At 44.8% G+C, this 15706-nt stretch overlaps 1 protein-coding gene across 2 annotated transcripts in view; it reads left to right on the top strand.

The window, feature by feature from the left end:
- The window catches only part of prdm15 (PR domain containing 15), a 15425-nt gene extending 1052 nt beyond the window's left edge, over positions 1-14373 (top strand). The window contains exons 3-24 of one of the 2 annotated variants that reach the window (XM_013912727.1): positions 191-284; positions 1095-1248; positions 1339-1491; positions 1590-1698; positions 1787-1870; positions 2129-2332; positions 4088-4297; positions 4395-4489; positions 4571-4658; positions 4736-4903; positions 6291-6385; positions 6470-6601; positions 7162-7302; positions 7403-7566; positions 7904-7983; positions 8320-8439; positions 8548-8679; positions 9061-9144; positions 10766-10941; positions 11038-11118; positions 11929-12150; positions 13335-14373. In XM_013912727.1, coding sequence (XP_013768181.1) covers positions 191-284; positions 1095-1248; positions 1339-1491; positions 1590-1698; positions 1787-1870; positions 2129-2332; positions 4088-4297; positions 4395-4489; positions 4571-4658; positions 4736-4903; positions 6291-6385; positions 6470-6601; positions 7162-7302; positions 7403-7566; positions 7904-7983; positions 8320-8439; positions 8548-8679; positions 9061-9144; positions 10766-10941; positions 11038-11118; positions 11929-12150; positions 13335-13871 — 3323 coding nt within the window. In that variant the 3' untranslated portion in view covers positions 13872-14373. Of the gene's footprint in view, positions 1-190; positions 285-1094; positions 1249-1338; positions 1492-1589; positions 1699-1786; positions 1871-2128; positions 2333-4087; positions 4298-4394; positions 4490-4570; positions 4659-4735; positions 4904-6290; positions 6386-6469; positions 6602-7161; positions 7303-7402; positions 7567-7903; positions 7984-8319; positions 8440-8547; positions 8680-9060; positions 9145-10765; positions 10942-11037; positions 11119-11928; positions 12151-12236; positions 12368-13334 lie in introns of those variants that run through there. The other variant, XM_013912728.1, reaches the window with a different exon arrangement.
- The last annotated feature ends 1333 nt before the right edge of the window (positions 14374-15706 follow it).

Here is a 15706-nt window from a genome sequence, read left to right as displayed (position 1 = left end):
AAATATTGATTGTGGAATGCAACATATTGCAGAGTTTTTCAAACTGCACAGTTCTCCACACTGAACATTTGGTTACTGTCATCATTCAGTAATATGTGTGTGTGTGTGTGTGTGTGTGTGTGTGTGTGTGTGTGTGTGTGTGTGTGTGTGTTAAAGCACTATGAAGACAGATGTGATGTGTATCTGACAGGGTGCGAGGACTGTGGCCAGTACCATGACTCTGAGTGTCCTGAACTTGGGCCGGTGGTGACTGTCCAGGACTCCTTCGTCCTCAGCCGAGCTCGGTGAGTGACAGCTGGAGGTGTCAGGTGGGGGTTTGGGCCATTCTTTGAACTCAAGTTTCTTTCTAACGATTCAATCAGAGCAAAACCAAAGAAGGAGAAACATCGATCCCTGCTAGCGCTGACGTCCAGTCATCCTGACCTGTGAAATTACAAACCCCATTCATGTGTCACCTTATTGCTGTTCTAGACCTTGCAAAGAGATTGTCCAAGTATCCCACTGTGGGTGGTTGCGTTTCTGCCACTTGCAGCTTCATCCTAAATGTGGAACTTTTTAACTTTAAACATAATAGATTTCTCACTCTATGCTTTCTTCTCACAAGCATACAGCTGCCTTCCTCGAGCCTCAGCCTGCAGTTTCTTTTTTTGTTTGTGTTTTCTCTCTCTCTCATTCTCTGATATTTTGCATCATTGGGGCTTCTGTCTATAATATTGCACAAAATTGCTCAAAAGGGGAGGACACATCATTTTTCAGCATTTTAGCAAAGTAAGCATACTGAATCAAGTGATGCTGAAACTAAGGGATCACAAGAAGGCAGGAGGCTGGCCTTGTTATTGTAAAGACCCTACAATAACAGATCATCCTCTGTGATCAAGCACTTAGCAACAGCGGCAGTAAGAGTCCCTGTTTTAACAGGAAGAAACTTCTGGGAGGAGTCTGCAGTAACAGGTTGGGGTTCGTGATTGGTGATGATGCAGAGTTGAGAGTAAAGCGTGAGGGTTGTCGCTTTGAGCTTTTATCATGCTTTTAGCTTACATACTGAACAGACAGTAATCAGGAGTTTATGCCATGTTGCTCTTTCCTTGGATCAGGTCGTCTCTTCCGGACAGCCTGGAGATCAGAGAGATGGGAAATGGAGAGGAGGGGGTGTTTGTCCTGCACCGGCTGGTCAAGAGGACTCGGTTTGGGCCCTTTGAAGCAAAGAGGGTTCCCCACCTGGAGAAGGAAGGAGCGTTCCCCCTGAAGGTGCACTTAAACCCTCTGCTTTAAACTGTACGTGTGCATGTGGTTTTTAACTTTAACTTCCTTCTTGCTCCTCTCTCTGTTGTTGGGCAGATCTTCAAGAAGGACGGTGTAGTGGTGTGTTTTGACTCCAGCAGTGAGGAGGACTGCAACTGGATGATGCTGGTGCGACCTGCCAGCGACCACAAGCACCAGAATCTGACGGCTTACCAGCAGGATGACGAAGTGTACTTCAACACCTCCCAGGTATCTTCCTCCACCTGAAACCTGCGCGGCTCCTTCACCTCTGTAAGCAGACTGATTTGTTGATCCACCTGCATACCTGCCGCTGTTGTGTTTCCCAGGATGTGCTGCCAGGAACAGAGCTGAGAGTCTGGTATGGAGCGTTCTACGCCAAGAAGATGGAGAAGCCCATGCTGAAACCCCCACTTCAGCCACCGCTGCCTCCACCAGGTAGCTTTGGTTACAGCACAGATGCTGTGTTGGGGTACCATGGAAACTGTGAGAGTTACATCTTCTCGCTTTTCTCTTTTTCAATCAGATGTGACAGCTCCATCCGCTAAATCTGAGATCTCAGAGAAAAGTGGAGCCCACATGCCTCCAGCGGCTGAAGACAGCAGCACAGGTAGGATCATTAAAAACACCCACCACCTCCAGTTCACACGTCTTTGAAATGTTTTCCCATATTTTAGCTAAGTTTGTGATTATAATCTTTTTTTTTTTCTTTTAACTGCATCAATTTTTCAGCAGCTTTTTGTTTTGGCAGCGAGTCCAGCATGAGTGAACGCCACATGTTCACCCGTTCAAAAGATTCTAAGCTGAACAAAACGCTGCGTCATGATCGCACACGCTGACTCATCTGCCCCTTTTCTGTGGATCACAGGCGACATGCTGAGCCACCTCAACGAGGTAAAGACGGTAACGGTGCTTCCAGCAGAGCAACTCCTGCCCCAGGGGGAATGCCTGGTTGGTCCTGATGAGGAGGAGGGCAGCTCCCCTGCAGCGCAGCCCAGCCCCAAGAGAGGGCACAGCCGAGGGAGGAGGGCTAAAGGACGCAGGCCCAGTGCTGCAGCAAGCAAAAACAGAGGTGAGAAGAAAGAGAGAGTCAGGCTTGGGCAAAAAAAACTTTGTGAAACATATTCTGGCTTGCAGCGGTTAAATGAAGATGATCGCATGATATTTAGAATGCATGCTGCACCAGTTAAAACACAAAGCAAAAGTAGATCGAGTGCTCCCTCGGTCAGCGCCTGTTTCCTGCACAACACAGCTCAAAGTTTCTGGATACACTCACTACGTTAAGACGGATCAAATTCAAATGTGTAGCACAGCAGGAGGTGAAGAGCTTGTTCTTTGAAGCGGATCATCGTCCGCTGTTTGGAAATACAGCAGATAACAAGTAATGTTGACCAAGAACAAAGCAACAAGTGTCGTAGAGTCGCGTCTGCACCACAGAACAACACAGAAAAGACACAAAGACAGTTAATGCATGAAGATCCTGCAGTGCTGAGGTGAATCGCCCAGTGTCAACTCAGACGAGGCTCCTTGTGTCCATCCAGCTCACAAAGTCACCAACCAATCACATTCCATCTGAACAAAGATGTGTGCCCACTAAACACGTCGAGCCAGGAATGTTTCAGGTCTCTGGTTTACTTAATGGAAAAAACATATGTTGTCCCCTCATGCAATTACTTTTCCAAAGTGGCAAAACCTGCGCTGTGTGCAAATCACCACCGGGGGAAAAGAGAGGGATCTCACGTGTGTCAAGTACTTTTCTACTTTTTTGAGAAGCCAGACAGAAACTCCTCAGTAAGAGTCACATGACAGCCCACCTATAGTTTTCCAAAAAGCACCCCAAGGACGCTCAGACCATGAGAAACTAAGTTCTCTGGTCTGATGAAACAAAGATTACACTCTTTGGCTTGAATGCCAAGTGACAACCAAGCACGGCTCATCACATGGATGATCTCATCCCTACAGTGAAGCATGGTGGCAGCAGCATCACGCTGGGGGGATGTTGTTCAGAAGCAGGAACTGGGAGACTAGTCAGGGTGGAGGTAAAGGTCAATGCAGCGATGCACAGAGCCATGATGTTGATGTTAGCCTGCTAGAGCGCTCTGGACCTCAGACTAGGGTGAAGGTTCATCTTCTAACACAGGGGTGGGGATATCTAACACCTGCAGGTCAAGACACCGGAATCAAATCATTAGTTCATTACCAGGCTTCTGGTGAACTTCAAGACATGTTGAAGAGGTCATTTAGCCGTTTAAATCAGCTGTGTTGGATCAAAGACACATCTAACACCTGCAGGACACCGGCCCTCGACGCCTGCAGTTCCTCCACCTCTGTTCTAACAGGACAATGACCCTAAACACACAGCCAAGATAACAGAGGAGTGGCTTTAGAAATTTCCCTCAATGGCCCAGTCACACCCCAGAGTTGAACCTGGCTGAACGTCTCTGGAAAGATTTGAAAATGGCTGTGCACCAACACTCCCAATCCAAACTGCTGGAGCTTGAGAGATTCTGCAAAGAAGAGTGGGAAACCCCAAAAATAGGTGTGCTAGCTTGTAGCATCATACTCAAAAAGACTTGAGGCTGTAATTGCTGCCAAAGGTGCTTCCAAGCTACCAAGGTATCGAGCAAAGGCTGTGAATATTTATGTACATGTTATATTTCAAACAAACTTCATCACTTTGTCATTACAGAGCATCGCATGTAGAGTTCTGAGGTGAAAAATGACTATGATTAATTTTGCAATAAGGGCGTAAAACGATCAAGTGTGGAACACGAGCTCATCTACGGTCGCTCCGTCGACTTTGACGTTGGGTTCCTGATGTGTGCAGATGTGAAGCCCCCACTGGTGAGCTCGGAGCCTGTAGCGTCAGAGGGGGGAACGAGAGCGGCAGAGAACAGCAGCCCACTGAGCACTCCAGACAGCGGGCCTGTCCTGAAGAGGCACAGAGCGAGAGAGCACAAGAAGGTCTACGCTTGCCCCCGCTGCAACAAGGTCTTCCAGAACAGCAGCAACCTCAACAGACACATCCGATCTCATGGTACAGTTGTGGCTGTGATGGCGTCATCTCCAGATAGAGTTCAATTCAGGAGGAGTGAGTATGTTTACTAAAAGGTCCCTTCATGTGTGGTCGGCAGGTGATAAGCTGTTCAAGTGCGATGAATGTGACAAGTTGTTCAGCCGTAAGGAGAGCCTGAAGCAGCACATCTCATACAAGCACAGCAAGAACGTGGTAAGTGCGTTTCGAGCGGCCGGATCGAGGGTTTCAGCCGCTCCAGCGGTTAATGACATGGTGTGTTTATCCCCCCAACAGCCTGACCAAGAGTACAAGTACAAATGCAACACGTGTGAGAAATCTTTTCGCCTGGAAAATGCCTTAAAGTTCCACAACTGCCGGACAGGTAGGTTTGCCTCTTTTCTTTTCCCTCTCGTTTCTGATCACATTTCTAACCATCCTCTTTTCATTCCTTCTCTCCAGACGACAAGACGTTCCAGTGTGATATCTGCTCGCGGTTCTTCTCCACCAACAGCAACCTCTCCAAGCACAAGAAGAAGCACGGCGAGAAGCTCTACTCCTGTGAAATCTGCAACAAGATGTTCTACCGCAAAGACGTGATGCAGGAGCACCACAGGAGGCACGGTTTGGGTGAGTGCATGAGAACACAGCGCAGCGTTTGATTATTAATGCTATTTTTTCACAGTACTAGAATGATGAGAGCAAAATGCTTCTCGTGCTTTTTATGGTTGATGAAAAGCATTACAGGAATAAATAAATCAGAGTATGGATAGTTAAACTCCCTCCCAGGCAGTCGTGCCGCTGGTCTTATCAGTCACTGTGATTATGCAAGACAAAGAGAATTTCCAGGAAACGTCTCGCAGTCAAGTCTGCAACTGGAGACTCTGTAGGCCTGAACCTTTAAGTTTTTTAGAACAGAGAGATTTTCTGCAAAACACTCCAAAGCTCATGTGTCCATATTGCTCAAACATAGCTTCTTAAATAATCAGGCCCCATCTTATCTTATAGACTTCATAGTACCATATCGCCCCAGTAGAGCACTTTACTCTCACACTGTTGATTATTTAAAAGTAGAATGGGAGGCAGAGCCTTCAGCTTTCAGGCCCCTCTTCTGTGGAACCAGCTCCCAGTTTGGACACCAGACACCTTCTCTGCTCTAAAGGCTTAAAACTTTCCCGTTTGATAAAGCTTATAGTCATGTGACCCTGAGCTATTCCTTAGCTATGGCACAATAAGCCTAGGCTTCCTTCACCTCATTTCACTGTGTGTGTGCTTACACAACACTCGGCATTAATCATTAGTCGTTTTTAATCTCCGGCTCTTCCACGGTGTCTCTTTTGTCCCGTCTCCCTCCCCTGAGCCGTGTTCTGCTGGAGTTTTTCCTGCTGCTCATAGGGGGTCGTTTGATTGTTGGGGTTTTCTCTGTATTATTGTTGGGTCCTCGCAAATAGGAAGAGTCTCGAGGCAACTGTGACTTGGTGCTGTGTAAGCAAAACTATTGGTCAGATCTCTGCAGGTTGTTTTCAGAGACCTCTGTGTGTTCGACTCCAGCTGGTTTGATCGGTTGCTGAGAAACATCCCCCATAGCCCGATGCAGCCACCGCCATGCTTTACTGTAGGGGTTAGGTAGGCAATGAGCGGAGGAGCTCTACAAATGTTTGAGTTCAGAGACTACTTTTAACCATACCATGAGAGCTATTTAATCACTGTGTAGCAAATATTAAGTGATTTGTTGTTTTGTGAGTTTAGCCAGGCAGCAACAAATGATATAAAACAGTTATTTGAAGCCGTTCATATGATTGCATTACTCTGGCATTGTTAGTGGTAATCATATTGAATCTCACTGTGTAAACGATTTCATAAAACTGAGAAGGATTCGACTTTCACGTCTCCCACACAAACACACAGATAACCAAGTCAGAGCTGAGCAGCCTGGTGCATTTTTGCACCGTTTAGATGGATTTCTTGTTGGCCCTGACGCTCTTCGCTAAACTAAACCTAAACTCCGTACGCACAGGACCAAAGCACATGAAGAGAGAGGAGCTGGAGGCCAATGGAGAAGAAGGGACCAAGTACAGGAAGGAGCCGTCACCCTGTCCCATTTGCAGCAAGGTAAGCCGTCTGCACGCGTCGGCTCATGGCATCACTTCATCGCTCACCTGCTTCACTGCAGTGTGTTTCTGTGTGTGCGCACAGGTGTTCTCCTGCAGGAGTAACATGAACAAGCATCTGTTGACTCACGGCGATAAAAAGTACACCTGTGAGATCTGCGGCCGCAAGTTCTTCCGTGTAGACGTCCTCCGAGACCACATTCACGTGCACTTCAAGGTGAAACCTGCAACATTATCAGACCTTTTGAAGGGTTCGTTCACAGAGAAGCTGCTGTTTCATCACAAGATCAAAGAGTTTGTGTATATTACAAAAATGCAGGATTCATGGATGAAATGAATTTCTAGGATGAAAGCTGCACCACTGCTTATTCCACAGGACCAATGACGCATGTAGAGTCTGTTCCACTTGTTTAACAGCGCCGCTGCACATTCAGCTGCACAAATTCAGAACGCTTTTTTGGCTTTGGGCCTTTGAGTACTTGGTTTCCACTTTAATCACACACACAAGGATTTACAAGGATGCCACTTTGACTCAGATCAGGTATCAAAATGTGGTCCATCTCTGATTCAGTATTATAAACACCTGACAGAATATTCTATACATTTACATGTCCTCAGTCAGAATCTCACCATTTCTCTAAATTATAGAGAAGGGACATATTTTAAAAAAAAATCAGAAGCACTGCTACTCAGATAAGAAAAGATAAACACAGAAATGCTCAGGTGCTCTCCAGATACCTGCCGTTCATCAGGTTGAATGACATCCTTTTATTTCAGGACATAGCCTTAATGGACGAGCAGGAAAGGGAAGGCTTCATCAAGAAGATCGGCATCTCAGCGGACGACAGTGACGAAACAGACGAGGATGAAGATGAAGATGACCCAGAGCACCATAAATATAACTGCAAAAAATGCCAAGTAAGCAATCGTCTGTCACAGAGAAACTCTGCCGTCACATGGAGCTCCACGTATCCCTGTGTCCCACACAAATACCACACGTCCTGCTTCTTGTCTCCAGCTGTCATTTGCAAAAGGAAAAGAGTACCTGAAGCACATCATGGAGCAGCACAAGGAGAAAGCCTACGGCTGCGGGATCTGTAACCGACGCTTTGCACTCAAAGCCACTTACAACGCTCACCTGGTCATCCACCGAGAGCAGCTGCCCGACCCTTCGGTGCAGAAGTAAGACTGTAGGAAGCAAGCAAGTACAAATGCTAGTCACAGTCTTGTGGGCCAGCAGAGAAATGTATAATTGTATAAAGAGGAGGAGAAGAATACATCTGATTCCTTTAAATATGTTCACGGGAGGAAAGATAGTAACATTTGCGTGCAGCAGCCATTGAGTGCTAGTTACTAATCATCCATGCATGTGAGAGCTGAAATTGCTGACTTGCACCTAAAAGGAAATGATGTCATTTTTAGCACAAACTGTGTATTTTTCAAAATAAAGGTGCTAAATAACTATGAAGTCAGAAAAATGTACAGAAATCATTTTCAAATGTTTCGCTCTTTCCTAAAGGTACATCCATCCATGTGAGATTTGTGGGCGAATATTCAATAGCATTGGAAATCTGGAAAGGCACAAGATCATCCACACAGGTGAAGTGTTTATTCTGTGGTCAGTGCTTAACAAATTAATTCGCCGACCACCCAGCGTAAGGTTTTTAAATGAACACTACTGGTAATCAGCAAAATGTTTCATCCAAACGCTAATCCCACAAGATTTTAATTGAAGTCACATTTTTAATGCTAAAATGTGTGTTTTTATAAAATAATGGCATAAAAATGTTCCTCTGTTCAGCAAAGCAGCTGAAAGTTGTAATCAAGGGCAGCACGTCAGTAAATGTACTTCCTACGCTGGCTCATACTCTCACAGGGTGAGTTTGTGCAAAGGTAACGTCACAATTAAAAAAAGATGTTTGTTCACTCACCCAGGGGTGAAGAGCCACGGCTGTGACAAATGCGGCAAATCGTTTGCAAGAAAGGACATGCTGAAGGAGCATCTCAGGGTGCACGACGACAACCGAGAGTACCTGTGCGCCGAGTGCGGGAAAGGTCATCGCACGCCTCATTGCTCTTTTCCCACCGTGTAAACTGAACGAGTAGACTTGAACTGGTGGTGGTTGAATTATTCTGAGATTGTGTCGACGTTTGCCTGCCCAGGTATGAAGACCAAACATGCTCTGCGGCACCACATGAAGCTCCACAAGGGCATCAAAGAGTACGAGTGTAAGGAGTGTAAGCGCAAGTTCGCCCAAAAGGTCAACATGCTGAAACACTACAAGAGACACACAGGTGAGTGAGAAGGTGTGTGTGTGCACGTAGAGCTCATTTTAATGCATTACACACACAGACACACACATACATATAGCATAAGCATGATGGGTTGGTTACTCTGTTTCTCCATGTACACGTTCAAACACACACCTGCACTAATGCTCAGTCACACACCCACAGCCGCTGTAATTCTTTTTGTCTGTGCAGCCCCCCCCCACACTGTCTTTACCCTAATTGTCTTGATTGTTCTCACTTGTCTCTATTGCAGTAAGAAAAAGTGTTTGTGTGTCACAGACATGAAGGATGTATACTGCAAAAAAAGCACTAAAAACCAAGCACACCTAACAGAGAATCACGTCATTGTCCCTCAGTGCTTGTTTTGTGTCACCGTGCTTGCAGGTATAAAGGACTTCATGTGCGAGTTGTGTGGAAAGACTTTCAGTGAGAGGACCACACTAGAGACTCACAAGCTCATCCACACAGGTATTTCATGTCACTGTGGCGTCATAAAACCAGACTGCTGTGCTTTACTCGGTTATTACAAGCTGAACATGAAACTCTTTCATCTGAATCTACTTTCCTGCTACATTTAAATCAGAACATTGTAAACAGGACTGGACCAAAGCAAGTGAGAGGCTGATAAAGTCACACAGAAAGCAACTTATTACTTACAATCTTCAAATGTAATGCAATATGTGGTAATGTAATATCTTCTTTTAGTCATAATTTAAAGTGATTTTACCAAAAATAATTTTAGCTGTTAATGTTAACTGTTGTGGTATGAAAATGTAAGTTAGCTCTTATTAGTTGTTGATGAATAGAGGAAAGAGGAACTTTTGTTTGATCCCAAAAATAAGAAGGTTGACTTAAGTTAGCATAAAGGCTAAAATCAGTTTGGTCCAAAGGTAAACTTGCCAAAAAGCCCGTGACATGCAGCTGCTGCCAGGACCTTGTGATTTAGGAAGCATGTTGTATCCTTTTCATTTCATCCTGCTATTTTTGGACTGGAACAAATGCTAGCATAATGTTAGCTACATGGTGCTAACTAAACAGTAGTTTCAAGTTTTGTACGGAGAAACAGTGTAGCCACATTTACCCATAATGAAGTTCTTTGGCTCGTGCTCCTCAGCCTTACATGAACATGTAGAAAGTGTGCAGTTATATTAAGAAGAAAATAACAGAAAATAGCAGTAATAATAATAATACTGATGATGATGATAAAAGAGAAAAAGAGAGAAAAAAATTCTCTAAATATTTAATAGTTAAGACAAGTTGGTATTTGCATGTTGTGCAAAACTTGTGCAACGAGCATTTAAGTGGCATTTGTTGAAGTGACAGTGTGTGGAGTCCTGTAGTTGTAGTGAGTGTGTAATGGTGTGTGCAGAACGGCAGCAGCTCGAAAGCCTGATGGCTTGTGGGTAGAAACTGTCTCTGCGTCTGCTAGCGCGGGTCTGGATGCTCCTGAACCGCCTGCCGGACGGCAGGACCGAGAAAAGTCTGTGGCTGGGATCAGAGAGGAGCCGCTGCATCTTCCTCACGCAGCGCTGTCTGTAGAGATCCTGCATGGCTGCCAGTTCAGTCCTGGTAATGCGCTGTGCTGTCCTCACCAGCCTCTGCAGAGCTTTGTGGTCCAGAGCATTACAGCTGCCGTACCAGGTGGTGATGCAGCCAGTCAGAGTAGTAGCTACACCTATGAAGCAAAGTTACAAACAATTTTTAGGAAAATGTGTTTTCTTTCTTAAACAAAAGTTTAATAAGACGGGGAAGGACTTGGAGATTTAGCAACTGAGACTGATACATTATTGAGCAAAATTATAATGGAGTAAATAATTTGTTACACGACTCGTTACATTACTTTGCTCCATAAATTGACCTGAAACACGTTCACATAATTTCCAGTTCTGCTGTTCTACACACCAACATGTATCCCTATCAAAGTCAGAACACACATGTGATCTTTCATATGTATGAACACAAATCCAACAACACAAAGCAAAGATGCTTTGGAGTGCATTACACACAGCATTGAATATGATAGGGTTTAATTTGAGGCTTCATACTAGCTGATGCTGTCGAGCTGACCTCTCCTTCTCTGCTGCTGCAGTGGGTAAGACGTGGACATGTCCCACATGCGATAAGAAATATCTGACCGAGTACATGCTGCAGAAGCACGTCCACCTGACCCACGAAAAGGTAGAGGCCCAGTCGTGTCACCTCTGCGGGACAAAGGTGTCCACTCGCGCTTCTATGAACCGACACCTGCGACGCAAACATCCCGAGGTGAGTGGGGTCAGACCGGAGAGGAAACGACCCATATTACAGCACTCGAAAGGCAGACTCGGCCTGAAATGCTGCCCTTCTCCTATGTGCCTACAGGTGGTGTCTGTGAGAATCGACGAGTTTGATGATCTTCAGGAAAATTTGTCAATGAATGAGTCATCGATCAGCATTGTGCAGGTTAGAATAAAATTCCGGATTTCTGACACCACAGACCAAAATCCAATTCATTGTATTTTGGTCTCGACCAGGCCTCCACCCATCGTCTTCAGATGGTCCAAAATGCAGCTGCTCGCCTGCTAGCTGATACCAAACGGAGAGAGCGTATAACCCCAGTTTTAGCTTCTTTACACTTCCTGTCTCCTACAGGATCCAATTTAAACTTTTACTTTTAAGTCTCTTAACGCCCGAGCGCCTTCTTACCTGTCTGAGCTCCTCTCTGTTTATGCTCCAGGAAAAACCACGAGGTCTAGCTCAGAATAGATGCTGTCCATCCCACGGACTTGTCTCCAATCTCGTGGTGATAGATCCGTCTCTGTGACAGGTCCCAGACTTTGGAATAGTCTCCCCCTAAATATTAGATCTGTACAAACACTTGAGCAATTTAAATCACTACTAAAGACACGTTTTTATGCCCTGGCTTTTAACACACTCTGACCCAGGCATTCTGCTCTTATTTTAAATAGTTTTAGTTATTGTTTTAATTCTTTTATTGTCCTATTATTGTTTTATATTGTTATTATTGTATTACATTGTTGCTTTTTAATGCCATTTTTATATTGTTAAGCACTTTGTGCAGCATCGACTGTTTGAAATATAAATAAATTTGACCTTGACCTTTGACCTGATTGACAAACGAGGTGGTTTTAGGGAGGCGTAGCTATGGAAACACTGACAAACAACAAGAAACCATATTGTCTAAGTATGTCTGTGGTGTCAGCTGCCTCTGCATTTTTCTGTACACTAAAGATGTTTCACTTCCTTCTGCAGCCCTCTCTGACCATGGAAAAAGACGGGATGTCTCAGGAGCGGCCCAGTCGACCTTCCCGACACCCCAAGAAGAAGCAGAGAAGCTCAGCTGAGCCGGAGCTCTCCGAGTCCGATGAATACGTTGATTTTGCTGAACCAAGGCACGAAGCCATGTCAGAATTCAACGCCGTCATTGTCGGTGATGAGACTGAGACGAGCTCTGCTGTACAGAGCATCCAGCAGGTACGTGTGCACATTTCCCCCAGAAGATTCTGCTTTGTTGCTACAATAACGTGTCCAATTTCTTTCCCCCCGAACACCACGATAAGTGGATAAAGGCAGGCGGCCTGATTAAAAAGGAAAACACAGACTGAAGTTTTTCTCCCTGAAGAGCCCTTAAGTCACCCACAGCGGCTGGCTCGACATTGCCGATGAAAGGCAGAATAAATCTGGATTTGCACTTGTTTTGTTGATTATTTGATATGAAGTCATCATTTAATAACTGTGGCATTTGTCTAAAAATGTGGCAGTTGTCTAATAAAGGTTTTTTTTGAATGGGCTATAATGTTACATAACCTAATAAATTGCCGACTTTGGTAGTTGTTGACCTAGGAGTTATGACTTCATTGGGAATCGTAGGATAACATGTGGATCTGTTGAGTAAAGCAGGTGTAAAATACACACAGTCACACCACAAAATGATTACATTTATAATATACAATTGTTTTCCTGCTGTTAAGACAGTGTTATGAAATTACACAGATGCAGTGCAACGCTTGAAGCCACAATTGACAGCTAAGGCTTTGTGATTACAGATGTGCTCGAACACATTAGACCTTTAACAATTTTAATAATATAACTATACAAAGTGGCATGATGCTTAAATAGTTTGATTTAAAAATGTGAAATAAGACGTAGTTTCTAATTTTATTTATTTATTTTCCATTTTTCAGATGTGTTTGCTACATTATTTCTGTCTGGGCCACTTGAGTCAATATCAGACTGTTATTCCAGCTGCAGTCATTTATATTTGGCCTCTGTTCTGGAACTTTCCTAACATGTGCAGTATGGGAAGCCAAGAGGGCGGGAGAGCGGCAGCAGCAGCAACAACACATTTCTTCCTGTTAAAAGGGAGTTTTTCCTTCCCGCTGTCACCAAGTGCTTGATCACTGGGTGGTGTCTAATTGTTGGGGTTTTCTCTGCATTATTGTAAAGTCTGTACAATATAAATCACCTTGAAGTGACCGTTGTTGTCATTTGGTGCTATGTGAATTCAGTTCATTCAGCTCGCAGGCTGAGCTTGACTCACGGCCTCAGCCAGCTGCTGTTCCTCACAAACTTAGATTATAACAACAGTGTTGTGCTTTAGCGGCAGATGAGCTGCTTTCATCATCGAGTTGCAATTGATTCCATTGTTGCCGTTTCAGGTGGTGGTTCTGACCGACCCCAGTGCTCCATCAGCCTCCTCCCCCAACAGTTCAGTGGGACTGACCAACATCACAGTCACGCCCATCACCAGCCACGCCCCTGCCCAGTTTACCAGCCTGCAGCCTGTCGCCGTGGGCCACCTGACAGCCAGCGACCGGCCCCTCACACTGGACAACTCCATCCTCACGGTCACCTTTGACACAGTCAGTGGCTCCGCTATGCTGCACAACCGGTCTGCAGAACTCATCCCAGAGACTGTAGGTCCTGCTGGAAGCGGGACACCCCAGTCCGTCGCCCATTTCATCAACTTCGCCACTCTGGTCAACCCCATGGGCCACCAGCTAGAGGCCCCGACTCTGGCGTGGAGGCCTGTACCTGCAGCTGAGGGCAGCCAGGTCACTCCAGTGGTGGAGGGTGCACAGGGGGAGAGTCAGGAGGCCCAGAGCCAGGGCTCAGATCCAGGCCGGCCCAGCCAGAGCCAGCCAGCCACCCCTCAGCAGCAAAGCAGTTCTGCGCAACAGATGTTCAGCTACTGAGCAGACACTAGGGGTGCAGGTCACCTCACACAGATACTGTTACATAGTAGAGTAGATTTTTAACAAACTGTACAAAGTTGTGATCACTGTCACCCAGATGCCTCTCCAGCCCAATGGAAGCAAATGGTATTGTCATATTTTTTAATAGTAAAACTGAAAACAAATTGACAGTTAGTGAATCTGTTTTTGAGAAAATGAGGGAAAAATGTGCATTTAGCCACAATCACTGACGTCTGAAACCAAAGCAACTGTTGAATATTCTAACGCCTTATCAGCCTTGGGGGGGAAATGCATGTTTTCAAGATAAATCTGCTGCTTGAACAATGAGATGTGGAAATGCACCAACATGAAAAGCAGATGAAGTTTGTGACAAAGTGAAAATACGTTGACCACATTATAATAACACATGGTATTTGGTGTATTCCCTAAAACAGCTGAGTGCTGAACATGATTTTCGAATGCTGTAAACTGTAATTATTGTCAACCTGTCTGAAATAAATATTGGCAGCCATTTTTAAAAATGATATTTTTAAAGAAAATTCATCAGGTCGTCTTCCTTTTTGTATGTTGTCAGTTGTGACTGCAGCTGCAGAGAGCGCCTGATGGCTGGGCCTTTGCCCATGTGGCCTGGCCAAGTGCAGCCTGAAAAGCCATATGGGCTCACCCTCCTGTAGGCCCATTTATTGTGGGCAGTCTGAGGCACACCTGTGCAATAGTCATGCTGTCTAATCAGCACCTTAATATGCCACACTTGTGAGGTGGGATGCAAAGGAGAAGTGCTCACTGACAGAGATTTAGACAGATTTGAGAGTAATGGGTGTTTTGTGCATGTAGAAAATGTTTCATATCTTTGAGTTCAGCTCATGAAAAATGGGAGCAAACGTGTTGCATTTATATTTTTGTTCAGTGTTGCTACACTTACACAACACATTTTGACACTCTGTTGAATGCTTTTATTTTCAAACTTGGCAATCCAGGAAGTATAGATTTTATTTGAAGAACAGAGTCAGCGTCTAACGAATGAGAAGGTTTTTCGCCCATGAAGCAGGTCAGCAAACATGTAAAGCACCAAAAATGCACTTTAGGTAGTAAAGTGTTTAAAATAACTAGTTACTGATGAAAGACTCGCTCTAGTTTCCTTAATTTAATTTAATATAATATAATTCAGCCAGAGAGGAAACAGAAATCATGAGCCTGAGGAATACTTTATGCAAAACACTCGTGGAGGGGTGTGAACAGAAACCAAACAGCCACACACGGTATCAACTACGTGAAAAATGGCGCCATCTCGTGGCCTCTTTCTGTCACTATAATAACTTCAAAACTTTGTAAAAAAATGCTTCACCTGTAAAAGTTTCAAAGTGACGTTTTTTTCACCAGCAGAGCAGCTTCCGTCGATGACGTCACCGAGAGAGTTACAAAGTTAACCTGTGACGTTCATCACCATCGTTATATTTGGACAGTTGGTGGAGACATATCAGGTAACAGTTTGCAGCGTTCCTCGCAGCATTCAGTGGCGATTAGTCTACATTTACTCCGCGTTTTTAAAGAGCTAAAAGATTTCACAGCATTTTAAGGACTGTGTCATCACTCTGGATAAGTTGGAATCCGTAAAGTTTGAGAGCTGTGCTGCTTTAGTTTCCTCCAGACTGTGTATCATCCCAGGAGAATGGACAGAGGAGACAGACTACCGATTCAAAGTGAGTGCGTGATAGGTTGGAAGGCTACTGTTATTCCCCATAGGCAGCAGAGATGGGCAGTAACACGTTACTTGTAACACGTTACTGGTAACGAGAAAAGTAACGAGAAAAGTAAGGGATTACTATTGCAAAAAC

The sequence above is a fragment of the Pundamilia nyererei genome, unplaced genomic scaffold (assembly GCF_000239375.1).
Source record: "Pundamilia nyererei isolate P.nyererei 1_Seehausen unplaced genomic scaffold, PunNye1.0 scaffold00099, whole genome shotgun sequence".
NCBI classification, from domain to species: domain Eukaryota; kingdom Metazoa; phylum Chordata; class Actinopteri; order Cichliformes; family Cichlidae; genus Pundamilia; species Pundamilia nyererei.
The sequence above is the reverse complement of the archived record's forward strand: the minus strand, read 5'-3'. Positions and strand labels throughout refer to the sequence as shown.